Raw genomic sequence first — 24,553 nt, 5'->3', positions numbered from 1 at the left:
TTTATCTCATTTTCAATGGATCTGACACGTTGCCAAGTAGTCCAGATTCCCTTTGTCTGGAGGACTCACTAGAGGCATGCAGTGCTACGGTGAATCAGGCTTTTGGTGAGGGTCATGCACTATCATTAAATTTTCATCCTGAAGTCTACTGATCTCACTGGTTTCCACTAGAAACCCCTTACTAAAAAGGGGTAACCAAGTAACAAACATTTCCAAACGTGAGCATCCAAATTTAGAATCACAGAAGCATAAAATCATTTCAGTTGGAAGAGAACGTCAAGATCATAGAGTCCAACCATAACCTAACCTAACTCTAGCACTAAACCATGTCCCTAAGAACCTCGTCTAAATGCCTTTAAAAGCCCTCTATGGATGGTGACTCCACCACTTCCCTGGGCAGCCTGTTCCAATGCCTGACAACCCTTTCTGCAAAGAATTTTTTCCCAATATCCAATCTAAACCCTCCCTGGTGCAACTTGAGGCCATTTCCTCTTGTCCTATCACTAGTTACTTGGGAGAAGAGACCAACACCATCCATGCTACGACCTCCTACTACCTGAAGGTAGTTGCAGACGGTGATAAGGTCTCCCCTCAGCCTCCTTTTCTCCAGGCTGAACAACCCCAGTTCCCTCAGCCGCTCCTCATAAGGCTTGTGCTCCAGGCCCCTCACCAGTTTTGTTGCCCGCTGAATCTGATAATTGGGCATTTATGTGCTCTCATCCTGACAGAGGTCACCAGGAATCCTTTTACTGTCACTAGAGAGCCCCCATCACTATGGGCTATGACTGTCCTCCATCAAACCATAAACCCAGACTACCTAGGTATGAGCCGGGCAAAACATCCCAGGAACAACCACCCAGGCAGCAACCTACAAACAAAATCCTGTGCCGCAGGGCTGTTTCTGCCTGTTCCCCAGAGACCGGGTATTTACTGCAGGAGACAGCCAGGCAAGTCTAGAACTGTGCCTGCAGTAAAGTTGCTGCTGTTTACGCGAAGATCTCTGCAAGCATCCAGCTCCACAATCAGCTTCGCCTCTCTCTGACAGGCAGGGGGTTGAGACTCCTCTAATGATTTCTCACTAATGAGATATCACTCAGCAGTTCTATCCTCTTTCTTGCTTTTCCTATGACAGCACTGAGAAAGGAGGCATGGTTCCTCCAGACAAAACACCTCTGTGCACCTGAAGCTGCTAACCCCATGTTCAGGTGGCATCACACCTTTGTGCCCTTTTTTTCCCCATGTAAACATTTCCGTTTGCTTTCCATTTCATGCCAAAAACCCTCTCCCATCTGGTGCTCACCAGCAAAGAAAGATATCCGTGAACGTCTCTGCTGTCGTGAAGAGCGCAAATATGATCCAGTACATCATCCATTTGACCTGGCAAACAAAAACAGTAGCCGGGTCATTTTTCCCCAAGGGTCTTGAACTATCTCTTGCAGGAAGAAGTGCACAGAATCACTCTCACAGATCAAAGAAAAGCTTATTTTTTTTCCCCCACTGCGTACTTTATAAGTACTACAGACTTAAAGATGCCAGAGCTCCCCCCACCTCAGCACATAAGACATCAGATTTCCACAGAGGCCCTTGGGAAGGAAGATTGTGGCCTTTAGGACTGGTCTCATGCAAAGAAGAGCAGCCTGATTCTGTCCCTACAGAGGAAGCTCCAGTGGCCAGCAGAGGACCATTGCATCAAAAATCTCACTTATCTCCTCTTAATAGCAAAGGTTAATATTTGGGTGTTGGCCACACTGCAATTGAGACAAAATGTAGTTATTACACTTACATAATATCCACAGGCAGGGGAAAACAGCCTGGCAGAGACAGAAGAGGTAAATGCCCATCCCATGACCCAGGGCTCAGGAGCACAGTCAGCTCACTGCAATTTATTGAATTACTGTGCATGGGTTGAGCGGAGGTGTCTCCACACATCCCCACCCTGAGCCCATTGCAGTGACAAGGGCAAGTCCGTCAGCTTAAATCCCTTCCCTGGGGCTTAGGTGAGTGTGTTTTACCTCATTTTGGCAGTGAAAGTATGCGCTGTGCTGTCACTGTGTTCAACTGCGGTAACTCCACCGTGGGGTGGGTGATTTATGGGTGGTCTCCTTTTGTGGTGACGGCGACAGACACAGAAAGAACCTTTGGGGACCGTGACTTGGTCAGGGAAACTGTAGTATAAGTAATTCAGGCATCTGGAGATTTTTGTGACTGAGCACTAAATGGCATTTAAAAGCACAGCTAAATGCAGTATTGGTTCTTCTTGGGCTGGAAGTAAACAACGTATTTGTCACACACCATCACTTGCAGTGATTTTTATCAAGTGATGCGGTGCTCCTCTTCTGCGGTGCTGTCACCATAAAGATGATGTAAGGAATAATTTTCAAGTACTAGAGATGAGAGAGAAACCTTTTATTCCCCCTCAGTATTTTTTTCCATTGTAAAATTGTAAAACTTGAAGTTTAAACAGTTTTAAGAACGTTTCTCCAAAGGAAAAGAGATGGTAAGAGAAAAGCTGGTAATTTAACTGAAAACTCTTGTTTAATTAACTATATTTGAAAATGGAGATCCCTAAGCAGCTTTGCTGGAATATTAGAAAGCTTAAGGAAGTAAAATCCATGAAAATCCCAGAATTAGAGAACTGGACCATGTTACTTATGGCAGGCATAACTGCTAGAGAAGAAGGGAGGGCTGGAAAGAAGGCAGTACAAGAGAGACACCTACACCAGGTGCTGCTCTGGGGGAGGGAGGAAGGTGAGGCAATAAATCTGGATCTCACCAGCTCCGACATGGCTTGTTCCACCTTCTCCCCAATGCAGCGGGGACAGTCCCTGTAGTCTCTCTCCATCTCTCTGTGAGTACTGAAATTATTCCCTGAACACCTGTCACCCACCTGTATAACTGCTCCCCTGGGATTTATATTTATATGTATATTTTTATTTAGTGTTACAGCAGTGCCAAATACCCGAGTGTGCTGTCTTCCCAGAGCTGCTTCTGCCAGACTTTTTACATAGCGGTGACTCCCTCAAAGCCTCACTGCCAGCACGGTTCTCTCACTCAGACATTACTGATGGAAAAGCTTTTAAGCATAAACCAAGATCTGGTGCAGATGGGCTTGGATCAGTCCAATACACCATTTATCAAAATGACTATTAGCAAGAAAAAGAAAAATAAACTACAGTGATAAAAGTTTTCACTAGTAAATGAAGGTTTGTATCGTGTCAGTGTAAATGACTGTTTTTTCCCCCCAATCAGATCCCTAATGGATGTATTGCCACAACTGGTGTATTCAAGTGAAAAACAATCCTAAGTGCAGACCAGGTCTTAGATCAGCTGTTCCCACATTTGGGTCATGACCCCATGTGTCTGATGCGAGCTGCTCTTTTGCAGTTGAATTGCCAACAGGAACTGGACCCTTCAACAAAATATTTTCCAGAAAGGGACTATGGAAGTGTTAAGTATCAGTGGCAGACACTGCTTGGGGATGCTAACACACATCCTCAGCATTTCCAAGCAAAGGGTATATTCATACAAATCATGAGAAGCACAGCTGTGCAAGGGCTGCAGGGACATTTTGCCTTAAGACGTGTTCTGTAATCCTTATGATTCTTGAAATATCCAAAATCATTATCTGAAGGAGGGGATTAATAAAAAGGAAAAATCTCAGCAGCCACAGGGAGTCCCAGTTTGAGCTTGCACTGAGGACTTACTGGTACAGCCATCTACGCTGTTACCTGGAGGGGAACAGGGCCTTGTTATCCCTGGGATCTTGAGAGGATTGAAGAGTCGAGATCTGGAAGCTGAGTCGGGTTCAGTGAAGTTAACAGAGCTCAGGCTGTGAAGGGCGCCACAAATCCCACAGAATCCCAATGGCACCCAAGTGGTTTTGATTCTCCCACATTTCACTGTCCCTGATGGCCCCACACACCTTTAGAAACTGAGGACCAGGGAAGACTTTTCAGCACCAGGACAAGCCAGCACACCCAGCTGCCAGACCTGCCTGTAAACAGGTCACTCCACAGGGCAGGATCTTTCCATCTGAGGATTCAGTCATATGTGCTTCCAGTTGCCTCCTCTGATCCTTGCTTTGAATGAGCAGCTAAACCTTCAAGGCTTTTTGAAAAGGCTTTGATTTATGCTGCTCTTCAGAAACAAAGGAAAACATGTAAAGCTCTGGATGCCAAACACCTTTAAAGTTGGCTGTATATAGCTCATGCCACCAGAGAAACAGCAGACATTTGTCAAGGGGCACATCAACTCTGCAGAGGAGGCAGAAGCACAAACCTGAGTCTCCTTATTTTAGACTCATGCCCAGTGATCACCCAGCCCACCTCTGGGCCAGTCTTCCCCTTACACTGGTTTACAAGCTCTCCCAGAATACAGGTGACACCTTTACAACATGGTGAGGAGTAATCTCAGAAAACAAACCCTGCAGCACAGCCACAAACCTCATTACTCACATATTCTTTGATGTCCTTTGATTTCACGGCTTTGTAAGAATAATACGCAGGGTAAAGAGTGCCAAATATAAGCCTGCAAAAAAGCAAACAAACAAAAAATTGATTAAATTGATTTCCCATCACAGAGAAAGATTTTTTTTCCCGTCTGGTAAATGTGTTTCTTGCACTAGCAAAAAGTGCTAGGATTTAATTTAAGCTTGAGTGCACTAAGTACAGTACAGGACTGATTTTGCATCGCTGAATTCAGAGAAACTACTGCCAGTGACATGAATGAAGAGCAGGAATTCAGGCTGACTTTCCTTTTGCAATGGTTTCCATAGCCGTGCCTTGTGAGTTACACACAAAACAAAAGCAAACAAAAGAGGCCACTACATTTTTAAAAGGAAATTAAAAACGTGATTTCAAGATCATATAATGTGACACCAGGAATACACAAGCATTGCTTTCAGAGGCGTGATGAAATGAGAATCATTTATATAAGATCCCTTTCACCTCTATTCAATACTGTTAAAAACTGTCAGAGGGTAAAGCAGCATCCACCTTCTACCCATGTGAGGGTTTGAATGCTGTGGCCTTATATTAAATGGGTTAAAGGGAAGAGCCCTGCAGTGTTCAGTAAAGTCCATTTGGACTCATCAAAGGAGAAGGAATTTGCCCACCAAGATATACCAACAGGATCAGGCCTAAAAATCCCAGCTCTACTCTTCTTTCACATAGTTCCTTTTCATTTTCAAGTCTGAAAAGGATGCTGTCAGCTTCAAGATTTCATGTCAGAAAGAAATAAGGATCTGTAAGTTAAAAATAGTACTACTCAGAAAAAAAACCAATAATTTTTTATACTAAATCCTCTCTGCATCACTGCCTAGCTGCTCATTCACTTCAATTATTCTGGACATAAGCGTAGGCTTGTCAAAACCACTTTGCCCTGCCCAGGTTTCAGTCAGTTTTATTCAATGCAGTAGGATGATGCTGCAAAGTCTGAATTTAATAGATTGCAGGGGGGTATTTATTGGCTTGCAACTATAAAACAGCTGTTTTCGCTGCTCTTGGGAATGGAAATGATCCATGTTTCACTCCCTAATTGTGGAGCCACATGGACCCGCAGTCATCTTTTCCATCCTGACAGTAGAAACCGTGTGCCGTGGGACTCATAATTACATTTGAGTCCATTACGTACGTAAGACATTAAAAATTAACACTTTGGGATGTGCTGTACCATCGCACTTCCCGTAGCTCAAGAAGATACTTGTGAAAGAATGGGGTGAGCCACCACACATCTTGATTTCCAAAGCAGTGACCGAAGACAATTTGCCTGCTATTCATGGTGCTTACTGTAGCATGGCTTAGCAAAACCTGAAGCACAATGCAGACTTCAGAAAAACAGATTTTACAGAGGCTTCACATCGGCTTCAAAAAGCTTTGCTGGAAACAGCCATTTCTGAACCTCTTTCACCCACAGGGGCTGTGCTATATGCAGGGATTAGACACAAATGCTCAGAAAGGTTCTGGGAAATCAAATGCTTTTTTGTCCCTTGCAGTATCTTAACAAACAGCAACACCAGTTATGGTAAGGAGGAAAACACAGATCCTGTTCTCACTGAAGCTAATAACAAATATTCTCTCAGAGTTCAATGGTAGCAGGACCTAATTCAAAGCAGTTTGAGCTCACAAAAGGAAGAAAGCTCCACAATATTCAGAAACTAACAGCCAAGCACATGAGTAACATTTTTGGCTCTGCTTATAAAAAGTACCGCATTTCTGTCCTTCCTTCTTGGCCCAGGCTGGCTGCTATCTCACGCTTTTATTTCCTGCAAATAATCATTAAATGATGGATGTTCATTTCCTCAGTTTGTGTTAGTAACAGAAAGTAACTGGACCCTGAAGAAGAAAAGAGCTTACAGGATCACTAGAATATAATAAGTTGCAGACAATAAACACTTGAAAAAAATTTCTGTGAAGGAAGGAAACTGTGCAACTGAGACAATTAATAAGGTGATGTGCTCTCCCTAATTTGGAGATTGAGAGTTTCACTGATTTGTCTTGTAGTGTGCTGTGTGCATATATGGACATTTATTACTGCTATGGTTTACCCGACCAAAAACTGGTTTAAGGAATGCTGGATCCCAGTCTTGTCACTGCTGCAGCTGACTATGTGGCTTAGAGTCACTTAGCCTCTGGGTACACCCTACAGATGGAAGATAAAATATGTTCAGGCATTTCTATAAAGCATATTCAGGGTTTTGGAGACAAATACCTGCATATGGGCATATTCCAGTCTTCACTGGGCTTTGGATCAGGCTTGAATACAATTGATTTAATTCGAACACACACATCAATTCTCTATCTCTTCCCTCAGTTCCTCTCCCCAGCTGAAGACAATACATCTCTCTTCCCCCTCATCTATGCTTCCCATGTAATTAAAGTTATTGTTGATTCCTGCCTTCCTTCATCCCCACGTTCAGACTCCTTCTGCATACTACACAAACTCAAGACTGATTCTTTGTCCCTCTGCCCAAGCCATTAAGTCATTCCTTGTCTAAGTCTCCTTTCCAGCCTCCCCTGTGTGCTTTACTGATCTCTGCCCCACCTGGATGTACCAGTATTTAAAACTCTTCCCCCTGCCTCTTACACACACACAGGGGCTACACCCCTGCCTATCAAGCTGAAGTGATATTCTCCTCCTTGCCTTCTAGTGCTTGAAAAACTTTGCTCCAAACTACTGTCGGTTTGTTTTTTTCTTACGTCCCACCTCAGACCCTTCTGTCCTTTAATGACCGTACCGCCACCAGCTTCTCCCTCTGCTGTTCCTTGCACGTCTTCTCCCACAGCCTGGAGCTCCTGCGCTCCTTGCTCTTCCATTGCATATCACCCCATCACCTCTAAAACAAGCTCTTCCCTGACAGTTATCCTCACACCCCACAGTTTGAGGGGCAGCAGCCCAAACCACACAAATTCCACCCACGCCACTCCCCAGTTTCTCCTCATCTCTCTCTTCTGCAACATTCCAGTTCTACCTGATGTTCTCTAATCACACCACAGAACTTCAGCTTTCCTTCACATATCCCCAAAATCACAGACTCAGTTCCCTCCCACACCCACCAGCTGACCTGGGAACCACATGTGCTGTGACTCCTTCCATGGTACATGCAACCAGTGCCCACCAGCTGGCAAGCTAAATTAACAACCTACCTGTGGAGTTAACACAACAGCTTTTACCTCCTGGCAGACACTGCTATGAGATAATCTCCCATCCAGCAGCTAATTCATATAAATAATACAGAAACTTAATATTTGAGACCTCTCTGACCCATCTATTTTGGTCACAATCACTTTCCGGATCCAAAAGCTAGCAGCAGTGGAAAAACAGACTGCTTAAGCCTCATTTCCTTAGGAAACCAGGCTACAAATACAGAGTCAAACCCACTCCCCACCCATTTCCATCTGTCAAAGCTCCTTTGAATAAGCTACATATCCTGGAAAGCCTTGGCTCTTTTACCCTCTGTGCAGAAGCAGAAATTCTGATCAGCAAAGCAGGGACACCCAGAGCTTGATGTAGTAGTTGGTACGTTTAAAGCTACAGAGATGTGTTTCCACAACCTGGGCTAAAACAAACACACACCCTCAGGGCACAGGGAAAGGCAAGGAAGCGGTGACATTCACCAGTGAGTTGGGAAATCTCACTGGCAGCACTAAACAAATAACAACAACAGTCTAAGAATTCTTACGCTGCTCCACGCTGGATCTACATCAATTACAATTGCCTTGAAAAAGGACAAAACAGCAGCTGTAAAGAAATCACTGAAGAGTCAACTAATTGTGCAACAAGAGGCAAAAATCTAAGTAAAAGGTTAGTCTTCCTAAAGAATAGGATAAGGATTAATGCTGAAAATCTTATAATCCTATTAGGGACATCAGCAGCAGCAATCCCCAGTCTGGACCGATACATGTGCTTCTGGTCATTCCTTGTTGAAAGGGACATGGTGGAGGCAGAAGGGGAAAGGAGAAGGGCAATGAAAGTGTGTGGGAGCACACTGGGGATGATCCATAAGAGCGACTTTAAATGTTGCTTTTGCGAAGACCAACAACCGAGGTTATTTGTTCCTAATACTGATGCAGCGTAAGAGGATGTTCAACTGAATGAAGAAAACGAAGTCAAAAAGGAGGGGAGAAACCCTCACTATCACCAGGAGGTAATCTATGGAACCGAGTAACTGTATTTATTTGTACAATTTCATTACATAGGATTTGGGGTTTGGTTTTTGTTTTCATTATTCAAGTTTACCACTAAATGAGACGGTAAAGGATGAAGCTTCCCGTATTGTGGAGCTTCCTGATTATCAGGGGAATATTAAAGCAACTGTTGGCTCCTCTTTAGTAAATCTCTGTCATGTTTCAGGGGAGCAGCTGTGCCACCACCAAACCTCCTTCTGTCTCCACTTACCAGTACAGCCACAGCCAGCCCTGGCTACTGTATCTTTCTATCCCTTCTCCAGATCTGCTGACACAATGATCTGACCATCACAGCGCACGAGCTGACTCAGATGTGATAATATTCCTAATCCATTTGGATTATAGCCTGGGGATAAGCATCGGAGCTGGTACCAGGTCCTGGGACGGTCTCACGTGACATCTCAAGTTCTGATGATTTGGTGATGCTGTTTTCCTCATGAGGGGCCTGGTTCTACCTGTAAAATTAACCCTCACATTCCGTACAGGAGCCACTGAAATAAATGGAACTACTCTCGGCAGTTCTCAGCAGTACCGGTCAGGACGCACGTTACCTCTAGAAATGCCTGTATATCCATTCTCTTGAGTATTTTTAACCACACAGCTATTTTTTTATATGGTAATCTACTGTTACAAATATACCAGCACGGTGCTGCCCATGTCCCAAGCCATCCCAGTTTTGCTCATCTAGTTACCATGCCACCAGCAGTGTTTGGGCTGCCCAAACATTTAGAACATTGTACTACTACAACACAAATAGAACAGCCCTTATTTTGCCCATAAATAACCAACATTTCCACATCATCGACACGCAGCAGCCAAGACGGCAAACTTCTGCTCAAAAACAGCAATGGACACGTTTAGGAATCATGGAAATATTCCCTATTTCCTCAACGTGTTCACTGGCTTGTGTGCACTTCTTCCACATGGAGCAGCAGCTGAGCTGTCCCCACGCCAGCGTTCCTCACTGAAACCGCTGAGAAGGGTGCCAATAGGTTTGCATTCCTTATTACCAGTCCTAATTAATGTTCACACAGTGCCACAGGTTAAAAATAAACACAACCGTCTTTGCATCAAAGGCTCCCAGTTTAAATTCAACAGCTGTCAAAGTGAAAATGAGCAGTGCACAAGGTCAAGGAAAGGGTTAACGTGAGCCTCTTGACAAGCCAAATGCCTGATATCCAAGAAGGGACTGGGGTGGAAGAAGCACCAGCTGCAGAGGAGGAGGCTTCAGGCTGGTATTCCCTGGGAGGTGGCTCCTGTAGATTCTTTGTGGTCATTTTGCAGCAGAATAGGTCCTGCACGGTGGCTCCAGCACAGTCAGGAACTTGCCTGGTCACTCTCACGGCAACAGCTGATGCCATCCCCACCCTGGGACCCAGGAGATGTGGATACCCAGCCATGCCAACCTGACACCCTGATACTGTCAGAATACCAAAGGCACATGGTGCCTCAGTGACAAAAACACAAAAACATCCCACAAGGAAAGCACCGGGCCCTGACACCCCTGAAACAGATCAGGCTCACCTCAAACTCCATTTGCAACTGGAGTGAAACAAGTTTGCAGGGTTACAGAATCACAGAATGTCCTGAGTTAGAAGGGACACACAAGGACCATCGAGTCCAACTCCTGTCTCTGCATATGACAACCCCAAAATTCACACCATGTGTCTGAGTATGTTGTCCAATCACTTCTTGAACACTGTCAGGCTTGGGGCTGTGACACCTCCCTGGGGAGCCTGTTCCAGTGTCCAGCACCCTCTGGGTGAAGAACCTTTTCCTAATGTCCAACCTAAACCCATGCTGCCAAGGACAACTGTGCTGCTGTGCCCATGTCACTTGTCCAGTCACGCACCGTCTCTGTGGGTATTAACAAGGTGTAAAGCTCCACTTGAATGGTCATCCAGCATGTTCCTCTGCTTTAGGAAACATTCCTCCTCACCTCCTCGGTGTGTGACCTGCTTAGCTCCTCTGGGCTGATGAGATCTTGTCCTCCCAAGTAGGTCTGCAGCACCAGGCACACCCACAGCACCAAGGAAACAGAGTGCAGTCCCAGGAGACCTCAGTGTCTAACAGCTCCCTTCAACTTCTCAGCCAGGCTACTACAGAACAGACTGCACATTTTGCCTTGGTTCACATAACCTAACAGCAGGAGAAACCTAATCTCTCCTCTTGGTGAAACCGTGAGGTGAAGGGATGCCTGACTGTCCTTCTAGCAGAAATAGCAGGAGCAAGGGCTGTCCTTGATGCTTCTAATTTGAGCAGCCTTGATCCTCCCAAAGCAGCACACACTCGTCTCCAGTTGACACCACCTTTTTTTTTCCCCCACAGCCAGGGCACTCCTGACATGGGAGCTGGAAGACAGCCAGGCACAAACAGGTGAAGAGATGTGGCGAGGAGGATGGGTGGAGGAAGCGGCCTTGGCCAGCCTGGAGCTATCACACAACTATTGCGTTCACTCACGTTGAGATCCTACACCCAGATTTGTCTAAAGAAGGCAAACGTGGTTTCCTTTTCGCCACTTGTTACAAACAGAAAATAGAAATGCTAAAATAACAACGTTATTGATGGGGAGACCTTGGAAAATATTTGGATTGCAAGATAATGCACCTGATGACTACTAAAACCACCAGCAGTGAAGGGTCTCACAGGGCTGATATTTACACTGACGTCCTTGAATACCCTATTTAAAGCCTGACCAAGATTAAGCAGGTGCTTCACCCTTCACAGATTTATTGTTTCACGCTGTCGCCAAACTCAGGCAGAACTGCATCAGTTGACACACGAGCTAACACTTCTTTCAGAGCAGAAAAGGCCTGTGTAGCTGCTATAAAAACACCCCATGGCTTCGTAGCTATTTTAGGAAGCAAATTTATTGCAGGTAGATGACTTACTAAGCTGGTCTCTTCTACTTCACACTGTGTTCAGTGGAGCTGCCTGACCCAGCAGAGCTGGGCTACTGATGAGCAAGGGGAATTTGTTTGCCCCCCAAGCACGGAGAGCGCGTAGGGCTGGTGAGGGGCCCCGATCCATCAGTGAGAAGCCGTGGATTGATAGGAACGTTGTGCCTGGCAAATGCCACCAGGCTCCCAGCAGCTGCCTGCAAGAGATAGTGTTTCGTCGGCCACATCGGAGGCATTTGGCCTGCTGCTGCTCCTCCCTTCTCTGCGCTGCGGCTCAGCGGGACCGCAGCAGAGAGCCGTCCACAGCACCGAGCTTCCTCCCATTCAGACCCTTTCAGGGGAGAACAAATAATTAATTAAAGCGTGACACTGAGGGGAATAAAATCTGCGCCTTTTAGAGAAGAAAACATTCTCTGCTATGTGACCGGGTCAGATCTTCACTGCTCCACAAAGGCAGGGCTTAGCATCTGCGTGCCCCTCGTGTTTTCCCTACCCAGTACTGACAATATAGTCTCTGCTTTGAGAGCTCTGTCTTTTTTCCAAGACAAATAAAATGGCAATTTGAAAACTAAATGGTATGTTTTAGATGGGAAGGGCTGCTTTTCCTGACTCTGGAGAGGGGGATGTTTATGTGGAAAAAGGCTTTTTTAGAAGCACTGACATTATATTCCAGAGATGACAGATGGCTTAAAATCTGTATTGTGAGTTAGCCTACAGATTTATAGTAGGCTCATGATACAAAAAGGCACAGAATGAGACATATAACCTAACCAAACTAATTTCTAATCTAAAAGAGGTATAAAAAATGAATTGCACATCAACAAAGAAACTCCACATGATTTTCATACAAAACCACGAAGATTGTACTGCAAGTATTATTTTGGAGTTATTTTAACTGATGCTATGTGGATCAAATTTTAGGAAGTGTAAACACCTACAGGAATCCCGATTTAGAGCATAATCCTACAGTGTGTGTATCCTAAAACTCAGTTCAGGTCATGGAAGTCTTTCACCACCAAACCACAAGTGCTGAGGAGACGGAGAGAAATACAAGAGCTCCTGTTTGCCTCTTCCTCACAGAAAGACAGCTTGAGATCTCTAGTGTTGTATTCACAGCACGGAAAACAGGAATAAAAACTAAATTAAACTAAAGCTCATCCAAATCAATTGCAACATGGGACCTCCTTAATGTTACTTCAGCTTCCCAGGGACAGAATATTACTAGAAGTGCTTAACTAAGTGCAAGGAATATTTTAATTCACTGATATAATTTAAAAATCAAGCCAGTAAATTAACAATAAATAGCCTAACCATCTGTAACCAACATGAACTTCTTGCATCTCTGAGGACTCTACAACTTCAACCTGAAAAACTAGATGACCAAAGATTTGGAGGGATCAGCCAGATTGAAAATACATGGGACCCAACTCAGTCATTAGTTCTGTGTCCCAGAGCTGGTATTTAACTCCTAGTTAAGTGCAGGTGGAAAAAGGAAAAACAAACCAATCAAACCTCTTAAAACATCTCATTTTGATAACATATTTGAAAGTGCACTGTAAGTATTAGTGACCTGTATCAAAGCCGACTGCACTTCCATTGATTTCTGATTATTTCTTTTTCATTAGTGTTTTATCTCTATTTTAAATGATAAGGCCAGTGAGATCCAGTTGAAATTATACAGGAAGCTCATGTCAGAGACATCAACACAACCCAGTTTCCAACTCCAATTTTAGAGCAAGAGCATAGGAAAACTAAGGAAAGATGTTTCTACAGGTAATTTCAGAATATTCAGATCATCTTAATGTTTTCGTTGGTCCGGGTATCAGAATGCCACATGCTATATATAACAGCTGCGACATTGCAGGGAGTTCACAGGCCATGCAAACCACATTTCTCTTTATGGCCCACAGACACAGACCGGTATTTATTCTGGGTACTATAACAGCATTTTAGGGAGGGGCTGAGCACCTGTTTTTTTTTACTAGGATCTCCATATTTCTTTTAAAAAAGGAAAGCAAGGAAAATAAGATACTGCCATACAGTATGAAAAAGAGAGACTTCTAGTCTCTTCTCATATGCATTTGACAAGGATTTCTAGTGCAAATTTAATAGAGTTCTTTCCTCCAGGGTCTTTTCTCATTTCATTCATCCATTTTAATCCCTCCATTTTATACTGCTAATAAAAGCATCTTGCTGAAATGCATGGTACAACTGTGATAACCAAGGAGGGAGAGATCTCCAGCTGGAGCTAAACTGATAGAGACCAGCCTCCAGTCTAACCTAGACACAAAGGAGAGGAGATCAGAGGGACACAAACCTCTGGACTGAAGCCATGGATCACTAATCACAGCTTCTGGCTGCACCTCTGAATTCAGCTTCAACTACCAGTAAAAATATTTGTCTCTAATTAAAATAAATTAGAAGAAAAATGACCATTTAGTGGATAATCCTACATCACAGTGTTAGGATAAGTGACAAAAAACAGTATGTAGGAAAGCCTAAATAACATCCTGAAGTTCTCCTGAAGGCCATAGGGGACAGGCAGTGCTTTGGCTTCTGTGCCAAGGAACCTTGTCACTGAGAGTAAGAGAACGTCCTGCAGGGTTGACTCCAGAGCAACCAGACTCACCCAGCACCTAAGGAGCAGCACCCATCTCCTGCCAGATGCAAATCTTCAGCTCATATTTGCCTGTATCAACAAACAGCACCTTAGATATTAAAAAAGCCCATAAACACTAAACCAAGCCACTGTGAACACCTTTCTTCCCCACACTCTCCCATCAGAAAAGCAAAAGAGTAAAACCTATGTGACATATCATTTAGTGTGTTACTGGGCACTGTGCAAGTCAAAGAACTGTGAATGTAATATAAGAAATAGAAACGTGTCCTTTAGACTGGAATCACAGAGTAATTTAGGTAGGAAGAGATCTCTATGAGTCTTTAATCCAAAACAAAACAACTTTGCTTACCCTTCCATTGGACTTACTGGACTTTGCTGGTGTCCTTACACCAGGGAGACCCAACTGGGACACACTGCTCCTGCCAGACACTGTATCACACTTGCCAAACACAGGGGAACAACCACATTCCTCAACCTGTTGGTGAACCCTCTTACTAAACGAATCCTCTATTGAGACCTAAATGAACACAGCACTGCACACACTCGGAGGTGCAGAACAGGCAAGGAGATTTTTTCTTGCTACTTGGAGAACCTTCTTGCTCAGCCACACCACCCCTTTGCTTTTGCAAGTGGTGCCCCCCACTCCAGGAGCTAAGCTGGGGTCACGGTATGACAATAATAGATGTCACACTACAGCAGGATTCTGAAGATGCTCCTTTTAGCCTGCGCCAAATGAATCACAGAATGACAGAATGTTAGGGATTGGAAGGGACCTCAGAAGCTCATCCAGTCCAATCCCCCTGCCGGAGCAGGAACACCCAGATGAGGTTACACAGGAAGGTGTCCAGGCGGGTTTGAATGTCTGCAGAAAAGGAGACTCCACAACCTCCCTGGGCAGCCTGGGCCAGGCTCTGTCACCCTCACTGAGAAGAAGTTTCTTCTCAAATTTAAGTGGAACCTCTTGTGTTCCAATTTGAACCCATTACCTCTTGTCCTATCATTGGTTGTCACCAAGAAGAGCCTGGCTCCATCCCCCTGACACTCACCCTTTATATATTTGTAAACATTAATGAGGTCACCCCTCAGTCTTCTCCAAGCTCCAGAGCCCCAGCTCCCTCAGCCTTTCCTCACACAGGAGATGCTCCACTCCCTTCAGCATCTTTGTTGCCCTGCGCTGGACTCTCTCCAGCAGTTCCCTGTCCTTCTGGAATTGAGGGGCCACAACTGGACACAATATTCCAGGTGTGGTCTCACCAGGGCAGAGTAGGGGGCAGGAGAACCTCTCTGGACCTACTGACCACCTCCCTTCTAATATACCCCACGATGTATGAGCTGTTGCAGTAGCACAAACCTCACTGAGCCACCTGCAAACCAAAATGTGAGTGTCAAGGGAAGTGAAGAACTGTACCACATTTTCCTAACTCTGGGACTTAGCATGGACCAGGTTGCCATTAGCAAAGAGCTTTAAAAAACAGGGGTTAGAGAGATGAAAACAATATTTACAAACACTTATTGCTTTGATTCTCTTGTGTAGCTATTTTTAGTGAGCTAGAAGAAGAACAGCAAGATTCCCCTTATCTCTACAGCCACATATTCACAGCATAAGGCTTTGTGTCATTGTTAACTGTGCAGCACCACTGCAAAACGTAATGGTTTTATGGTAATGCTGTTGCATGATCTATTCTTACATAAAATCACTAGCAGGGAAGTCATTAACAGCTTATTTACTTCTGTGCCAAACGGCGTAGCCCATGGCACGTATTTGGAGATAAAGTGACACATTCTTTCTTTGGTGAAGCTGAGAACCTCACAGAGAAAATAAATTACCCATACACATGAGTAACAGTCACACTATGATCATTTTTAACAGGATCAGAGGCTGCAACATCAGCAAAGCTTTGATGGAGCTAAAACATATTTAAATGGCTTCCTTAAATAACAATCTCCACCTCAGTGTCTAAATTCATCCTTTAGAAGTTGGAGAATTGTATTTTCAGGTTAAATGAAGAAAGATTAAATAAAACTGATTCTAAGAAGTTATATTTAGCACTTTCAAAGAGTTCACCTATGTTAGTGACACACCCCAGGATTCAGGAAGCTTTAAATTCTCTGATCAACTAATTCTAACAGGTTTTCCAGGACTATAACTGAGCGCATAGCAGGACTCTGAGCACAGAAACATCAGTATCTCTGTAAGTCTTGCCATCCCCAATTAGTTCCCTCCAAGCCCTTGGGAAATAGTTAATTTTTGTCCTCCCTTTTTACAGATTGGTTTCTCACAGGCCCAGCTGAGTTATCCCCTGGCTGGATATTCGTCACCTAGTCCTGACATGCAAAAGCCACATCTGTTGTGCCTTTAACTTGCTTGGGTTGGGCAGAATATTGTCACCATTTGTGCCTTGGAGCACAGCAGCGCACAGCGTGGGTGTGCCGATAGACTCTCAGGAGATGTAGTTGTGTAGCCTCTCAAATTCCTGCCATTCCCTCAGCACCAGAACCACAGCCTGAGCTAAAAATTTCTGACTTGCAATTCACTTTGCAGGTGCGTGTGACAGATATAACTGCTGCCGTTTACACAGGATTCTAAAATATCTTTGTTCTTTGCTCAGCAAAGAGTTCATATGTACAAATATACACATGAAGTCTGAAATATGGGAATTTAGACACATTTCCTCAGCACATTTCTTAAAATGCAAGGTTTCTCTGCTAAACTTTGGAATCTCTTTGCATCTATTTAAATTTCCTACAACACAATCCATCCCCATAACTGAATATTCTTCTGCTACAAAAAGACCATTCTTTCCCTGCTCCTCCCAAATCATTTTATCTCACTAAGTATCTCCAGGTTTTGCATTTCTTGACCAACATCTGATTCCTTTGTTTAATTTCTGGTGGTTTCCTATCTTTCCATAGCTTCTCCCTGAAGCTTAACAAGTCAAACACTTTCCTATTACTCCAAGGACTCTAGACTTGAGTCCCTGTAGTGTTTAAGTAAGTAAGTGAACTTTGGGTTTTTACCTAAAGATAAGACAGAGGAAGGAGTTTCTTTTAGCTTCCACCAATTTTCATAGCACTACTATTACTCACCTGCATTAGTTTTTAACAACTTGCTATGAGTTGAAGTGCAGAAGAGACTTTACAGCAAGGACAGGTATCTATTGAAGCATCCCATGGTACAGCATTTCATACTAAGAGCTTGACCACATTAACTGGAAATCATAGCTTTTGGATGGAGAGATTCTTAAAGTAAAACTCTTTAAAGAAACCTGAGATAACAGTCAGCTTTCTGAGACAATGAATATCTACATTGACTATGCTGAAAATTAAATGGTTTTCAGCACTGGAAATCAGCAGCTGGGTCACGGCCCAGGTAGAACCTATGTGAGATGTAGAAAGAGAAATGACAATTTCCAGGCTACGCTTCTGAGCCAGCCTTTCTCACCTCCATCATTACACGGAGATGATCTCACCCTGTGAGCCCAGCTTAGTGCTGCAGTTCTGCCAATTCTCACATTTGTCCATTTAATCTCACCAGGTGATTTCTTGGAAGTGCTTATAGGACCATCTCCATTCAAAATGAATTCTCGGACTTGCTGGTTTCTCAGAAAACAGCAGGCAAACAATCTTGCAGGTTCAGAGTACACATTAAAGGATCTGATGCACAGATACATACATTTATATGTGCACATTTTATAAAAGTCAGAATTTCAAATCCAGCCTCACAATTTGAAGAGGTGAGCGCGTTAGATTCGGGGTTTTTTAATTCCTCCAGACAGCATTATTGCTACCCAGATACTCAATCTTCATTCTGACAGAAGATGTCACGTTCCCATTTGCATTCAATTTTGATCTCTCCCAGACTTCTCCTATCTTTCTGAATTTCAGGCTTCAGTTGAGAGCATTACAGAGCTAAAAGGATAAAGCCACACCAGTCTCTTCTATTCTGGAATTCCCCAAGCACAAATGTGTTCAGATCAAAGCCCGTGACACAGACATATCTCCATTCTTGCACCATGAGGAATACCTCTTTGTTTCGGGCTTGGATAAAAAACCCCAGCATATTGCACAATTCAGAACACTAAAGGCTTTGCCTCTTTCTTCTGGCTTAGTGACTTCACCTCTTTTTCCTTCTCACCTTCTCTTACACACATATACCTTGCAGCTGGCAGCTACTCAACATATAAAATGAAATATAAACTGAGGCTTAGGAGCCAGATGGGGACTTTACAGAAATAACCTTAGAGGAAAGCAAAGGGAACGACAGCCAATGCATCCATTGCAGAGATTTTTAAGCAGGCAGCTGATTGAGAAGGCAGCTTGTACTTTTTGTGGAAACGCCCACACTGCCTGCTATCTTATGTATGCTTTCCCATCACTTATTCATTATAATACTGCTGGTTTAAATGCCACAGTCCAGCGTTTGTTCTCCTTTCCAGGCAAGAAGATTCACACAGAGAGATGACAGTGCTGGAAGTGCCACTCTCCAGAAACAAAGCATTGCTATTTGAGAAGTGAAATGCTTAATTGTTTCAAACACAACACATAGCTGTATAACACATACCTCAAGAACTGGGTCTTCACAGATTTCAGCCGTTTATGGACTGACTGCCCAGAGTGAGGTTTCTTGGTTTCAAGAATATACCTAAAACACAATAGCCTTTGAATAGGGATCCGATTTGTTATAGCTGAGTATCTGCCAACCTCAGCAGAATAATAATTGAAAAAGAATGCTGAGCTATTCCAGTGGCTGTACAGCACATCTGAGTGCAAAAAACTCAGGACACACTACAGTAAAAAGAGGAGAAATATCTAATCTGCAAGTACATCCTGGAGAGAGAAGGGGGCAAAGGAGAGAGAGATTTTAGAGCATGAATTTATGTGCGATTAACTACGACTTGTACACAAACCACAAGGAAAACAGAGTGGTTCATTTGCCAGCACCGTGCTAAATCCAGCATAGTATTTATGTACTTAAAATGCATGTCCTGCCTCATGGATAGCAGGCAAGATCTTTCACTCTGGCTGTATGCAGTTTCTTAATCAGCTCTACCCATTCTGCAGCGATCTAGGAATAATCTGTAGATATATATCATCAGTCACATATGTCACATCCCCTTGTGCCCTGGAAATGGCTGTCAGGGAGACCTTGGGATTCGCAGTTCTGAGCAGTCTGCAAAGCAGCACTGAAAGGGATTTAAAACACCCCGGCCCAGGGATGCAGCAGGCAGTGGTCGGCCTGCAGGCTGCACCCTGCAGCACCCTCTGTAACAGGTATTCAAAGTTACAGGGATGAAGTATGAGACACAGAGTTTCTCCCCATTTGACACAAAGTAGCTTTTAAAGTATATATGCTTGGGTGGACTGCTATAGGGCATTAGGATTCTTTTGACTGAATCTAAACAGAGTGGGGTCATGCTCTTCATTCTCAGCCTTCAGTGGGTGTTCACATTCACTACAGAGAAGCTCAATAGCGGGGCTCAACAGACAGCTCCAGATCTGAGGCCAGAGATATCTTGATTACAGGCTTTAGGACAGCCCATTTGACTGGCTTTGGTTGGTGAAGTACAGATGAAGCCATATGCCAACCTAGTGACAAAATTCCCAACAACAAAATGACAGAAAGGATAAAATAACTGTCCTGACCGAATAATGTTTTTGGGAGTCTTCTATCCTCAACCTGTCACCACTCAAAGGGCAGTTTAATTAAGGGTCATAAGGAAAAAAGTGTTCTTTTATCTTGAACTGGCCCATTTTCATCCTATAATATTCAATTTCCTAGGATCCAGCTGGCACCTTCTACAAGGCCCTCCCCATTCTGGGCTTCAAACACAACCTTGGGATTCTGACCTGGGTAGATTTACACCACTCACTGAATTCAGTAGAGCTGCACCAGTTAACACAATTTGAGGCCCTGGTTTCGCCTTAGGGATAAGAAAATGATTGAGGTTTGCACTGAATCAGCATTTTCCAGCTATTTATTCCCTCTGTCTGCAGAACATCCACCCTTGGTCCTTCAGGTTTACCACAAGCCAGGACTGGGAATTTTTTTGGCAGTTCTTGTTAGAATTTGGCAGTGCAGCACTCAGTCTACTTCCACTGACACAACACAGAAGCTGCAATTATCCAGATATTAACTGGGGGGTTTTGTTGGCGGTGGTTTTCCCCACTTCTCCCTTGCCCCATATACTGTATGGTTTTTTTGTTAGAAAGTTACATTGAGAACTCTTCTGCTAAATTCCATCTTTTCTGTTTGGATGATGACTTTGACTTCCACAAGGATTCTGTAACTCTGATCATGTGCCTGTAAGGCTTTTTTGTGCATATAAAATGATATACTTCTTTGATTGCTATGCTAGAGAAAAAGAGCCAGTGCAATTCCTGATGGATCCAAGAATCTCCACATCTTCCAGGTGAATGTGTGGTTATCAATTATCTCTAAGTGTTCAGGTGCTAGACTGCCATTGCAAATTCCGGTGTAACAGTCAGCTTTAACACAACACACCATATACAAGGATCTCAAAATGCTACCCAAATGCAGATGAAACAAGTTTTATCTAATGCTGTGAGATGGAAGACAATTAGCACAGACACAGATATAGGCAGCAAGGCACAGAGACTCTAGTAGGTCTGTTCAAAATTACCACAATGTTACATGTTAGAGATGTTTTATTTCCTAACATACAGATTCACGACAGTTACAGCTCTATACATCCGCAGATATGGATATATCTAAGAAAGAGAGATACACCCTGAACAAAGATCATTAGATCACAGTTTCTCACTAAATCATCATCAGCAGGGGATTGGTTTGACTGATCGCAGTCTCACAACTATGAAAAGAGGTTAGCACAATATAACAAACATGAGAAAATTCCAACATTTATGCAGTAAACTATTCACTCTTATTTCATTGCCTGTGTTTTTAAGGTATCTGTTTCAACTAACAGTTTTCTCCGTGCATTTGATCCTACAAGAAAGACCCATTCTGTATATAGGACAGCAGAGTGTGTTGCCATGGAAATTATTATGATCTACTTAAACTGCACAAACCCAGCCTTATGGGGTATATTCCCTTAAGTATCTCAATTTAATTATTAATGTTCTTTTTAAATAGCAACATCTTTCTGTTTTGGCTGAAATCCTTATAAGCAGAGTGAAAACAATAAGCCTGGAACGTAAAATCCTTTGTTCAGCTGCAAGACAGGTGCAATTAAGTCAAGGAAGACACGAATGGCCTCCAGGCTGCCCTGCCAATGTGCTTCAACTCAGACCTACATGGAACATCTGGAAAGGAGAAAATCCCATTCGGTACCTGTGTCCATTATGTCCCTGGCCTCCGCTGTGATTTCCAGAAAAAAATACAAGCTAGGATAGTGGGGTTTTATTGGCAAAGGCACATGTTCAGTGGAATCTGAACATCAACCATCAAGTTATTTCCATATAGCCACCAGTCTTGTACTCATTCTCCAGCCATGCAAGCCCAGTGAAACCATTCAATCTTTTCCCATGAAATACATCACTAAACCCAAAGCTGTTTAGCCTCAGCTCCAGCATCCAGCTTTCTCTTTCAAGTGTCACCATGCATTCTGCAGGCATTTTAGGAGCCAGACGGTGTTATTTAGGCTGATCTAACACAGGATAGTTTCTTGTGGGTCACATACTATGGGTGGTTCATAGGTCTAAGTTTAGACATGCACAGACACACGTTCTCCCCAAGTTCCCAGCAGAAGAGGCAGCAGGACAAGCAGAAACCTTCTACAAGCAGGATGATGCTCAAGAGCCTTGAACTGCTCATCCACAGAAGGGCCCAATGCAGAGCAGAGCCCAGAGCAGCTCAGTGGGAACAGAGCAGCAAGCTTATCACCATGGCTGCTTAACGTGACCTGCAGGCTGGGCAACCTGCTCCCCCCACGTGCTCAAAGCAAGTGTTACAGCATTTGTGCCTAAGGCATCAAGACAAAGGTGGCCATGAAATGTTGTGATGACAGGAGAACGTCTTCCTGGGATTGCTCTGCTCTTGATCTTGACCAGGTGCATCCCATCCATCCTCCTTAGAAGGGTATTCCTCATTAAATGCCATCTAAAGTTCCTGGTTTGACTTTTCCATGAGTGCTTCTCAGGGGCTGATCCTCAGGAGAGCTCTACCACAACAGAGACCAGTCTATGCAAAACATCCCAGAGCACCCCTGAACTTTTGCTAGCTCAGAAATTTCAACTTAAAATTCATATTTACATCGCCCTTTCAATTCTACTCCAGCAAGTGGACCTCATGCCCACATCAGGGTCTATCACATATAAAGCAGAACTGGAAGTTTAGATGGACAGAAGTTATCACTAAACCTATTTTGCAGGTACCAAATTTAGAAAGAATATATAACTTGCCCTCTTCCCACAAGGAGACTGTATGACCGCTGAATCCAGGCTCTTGGTATTGTCACACACAATCTGCAGCACAAATCCTTCCCTCCTCCCTCACACAAGACTGGTTATTGGTCATGAGCCTCCCTCGAAAACATAAGGTAAGGTAGGCCTGTCAGTTTTTGGCCTTCCTCTAAAAACACACACTTAGAGGCTGGAAACAAGAAACAAAATAAATTAGCTCAACTGAGCTGAATAAAAAGAAGCAACAGTATGAACTCAGCAGAACAGAAATGCTTCTTGAACAGGAGCTGCAACTGTTTGTTGATGCTGACAGCATTGAATGGCTCAGTAGACGCAAACGCAGGCTACACACATTGCCCTGGCATCCCTGGGACCCAGCCAAAATGGCACAAAATTTCAGACGTGAGGGGCATTCTTTCTAGCTCCTCACAAACAGGTTCTTCAATACTGGTTTTGTTGTCCTGTAAAATTTGTAATTTTGGAAAGCAGAAGATTACTGTTGGCTCCATGAGAGAGAAAGGGGAAAGATGGACTGCAGCTTTATTGACCAGTTGATTGATTCCTTCTCTGGAATTGGTTTGTTGTTTATTTGCAATCAGTGCATTAGCAATAAGGGACACAGCAAGCAAGACGGCAGCATTTGAAGAAACAAACCTTCACGAAGTGTGACGCCATGCCGGCGTTCCCAGCTGTCGCTTCCAAGATTCAGTCTCCAACTTGACACCTAATCCTCTGCCTCCATATAAATGTGTCTCTCTCCTGAAACATAATCTTCACTCTTCATTTCTACTTACTGTACAAACAACTTCACCACCAGCCTTGCCCTTCTTCTGGCTGTGGCAGCTTTTGCCCGCCTGCAGGTCACTGCTTTACCACTTATATAAAATAAAAATCCTTTGTCCTCCCCTTCTAAATCCTGAAAAATGTGTCTATGAGAAACGAGAAACCTACTAAGGAGATACTGCTGCTCTGTCCTTTGTATCAAAAGATGGAGTGGTTCTGTGTATGAAGCTTAGGAAAGTACCACCCATGTCCCTGTTTCAGGAAGTGACTGGACAAGAGGAAATGGCCTCGAGTTGTGCCAGGGGAGGTTTAGATTGGAAATTAGGAAACATTTCTTCATGGAGAGGGTTGTCAGGCATTGGAACAGGCTGCTCAGGAAAGTGGTGGAGTCACCATCCCTGGAGGGGTATAAAAGATGTATAGATGAGGTTCTTAGGGACATGGCTTAGTGCTAGAGTCAGGTTATGGTTGGACTTGATGATCCTGAGGGTCTTTTCCAACCAAAACAATTCTGTGATTCTATTATTCTATGATTCTGGCATGTCACTGCAGGTCTGGAGGGCCTTCCTGGGTCCTGTCTGCAGAATGAGCAGGCGTGTCCTGTTATGTCAGTCTTTCTCTCCAAAAGCACACGAGTCACAGAAAGATAAAACACAGTTTTCAATTTGTCACTTCTTCTAGTTCATTCTCACCTCTCTGCTCACCATCTGTTTTGCCTGTGTTTCATCAGTTTAAATTAGGAGCTCCTCAGAGCAGAAATCTTGTCTTACTACATGCATGTGAAATGCCAAACCAGAACATGAACACTGTATCAGTAATGGCGTCACAAAGAAATTACCAAGGAGCACAGGATCAGTCTCATAAATGATTCACCTAGAAGGCAGAGTTGCATTTATTCACACATCATTTATTTTTATATTACTACAGAACTTAGGAGAACCAAATAGTGACTAAAGTCCACTGTCTAGGATGCTGTGAAAACAAAAATACTAAATAAGACTTCCTGCTCAAAAGAGTTTACAATCTAAACAACATACAAATGATAACGTAGGCACCTTCCTCTGCAAAAAGCAGCACGTGATTAACTTCAACAACACAGGTGATTTAAGTGGTATTTTGCCATATAAGAGTTTTGCATGTGAAGAGCCTGATTACATGGATTCATCCCTCCCTCGAGCCATTTC

At 43.7% G+C, this 24,553-nt stretch overlaps 1 protein-coding gene across 12 annotated transcripts in view; it reads right to left on the bottom strand.

Moving 5' to 3' along the window:
• Positions 1 to 24,553, bottom strand: part of REEP1 (receptor accessory protein 1) — a 499,521-nt gene that overhangs the window by 34,493 nt on the left and 440,475 nt on the right. For 11 of the 12 annotated variants that reach the window (XR_011739109.1, XM_065836977.2, XM_065836979.2 and 8 more), the window contains exons 2-3: positions 4,455 to 4,527; positions 1,301 to 1,377 (exon numbers count right to left, since the gene is read on the bottom strand). Coding sequence is in view for 11 of the 12 variants with exons in the window: in XM_065836977.2 (XP_065693049.1) it covers positions 1,301 to 1,377; positions 4,455 to 4,527 (150 nt within the window). In the remaining variant the exon portion in view is untranslated. The remainder of the gene's footprint in view (positions 1 to 1,300; positions 1,378 to 4,454; positions 4,528 to 24,553) is intronic. The other variant, XM_071808459.1, reaches the window with a different exon arrangement.

The sequence above is a fragment of the Patagioenas fasciata genome, chromosome 4 (assembly GCF_037038585.1).
Source record: "Patagioenas fasciata isolate bPatFas1 chromosome 4, bPatFas1.hap1, whole genome shotgun sequence".
In the NCBI taxonomy this organism is placed as follows: Eukaryota; Metazoa; Chordata; class Aves; order Columbiformes; family Columbidae; genus Patagioenas; species Patagioenas fasciata.
This window is presented reverse-complemented; position numbering and strand designations above follow the sequence as displayed.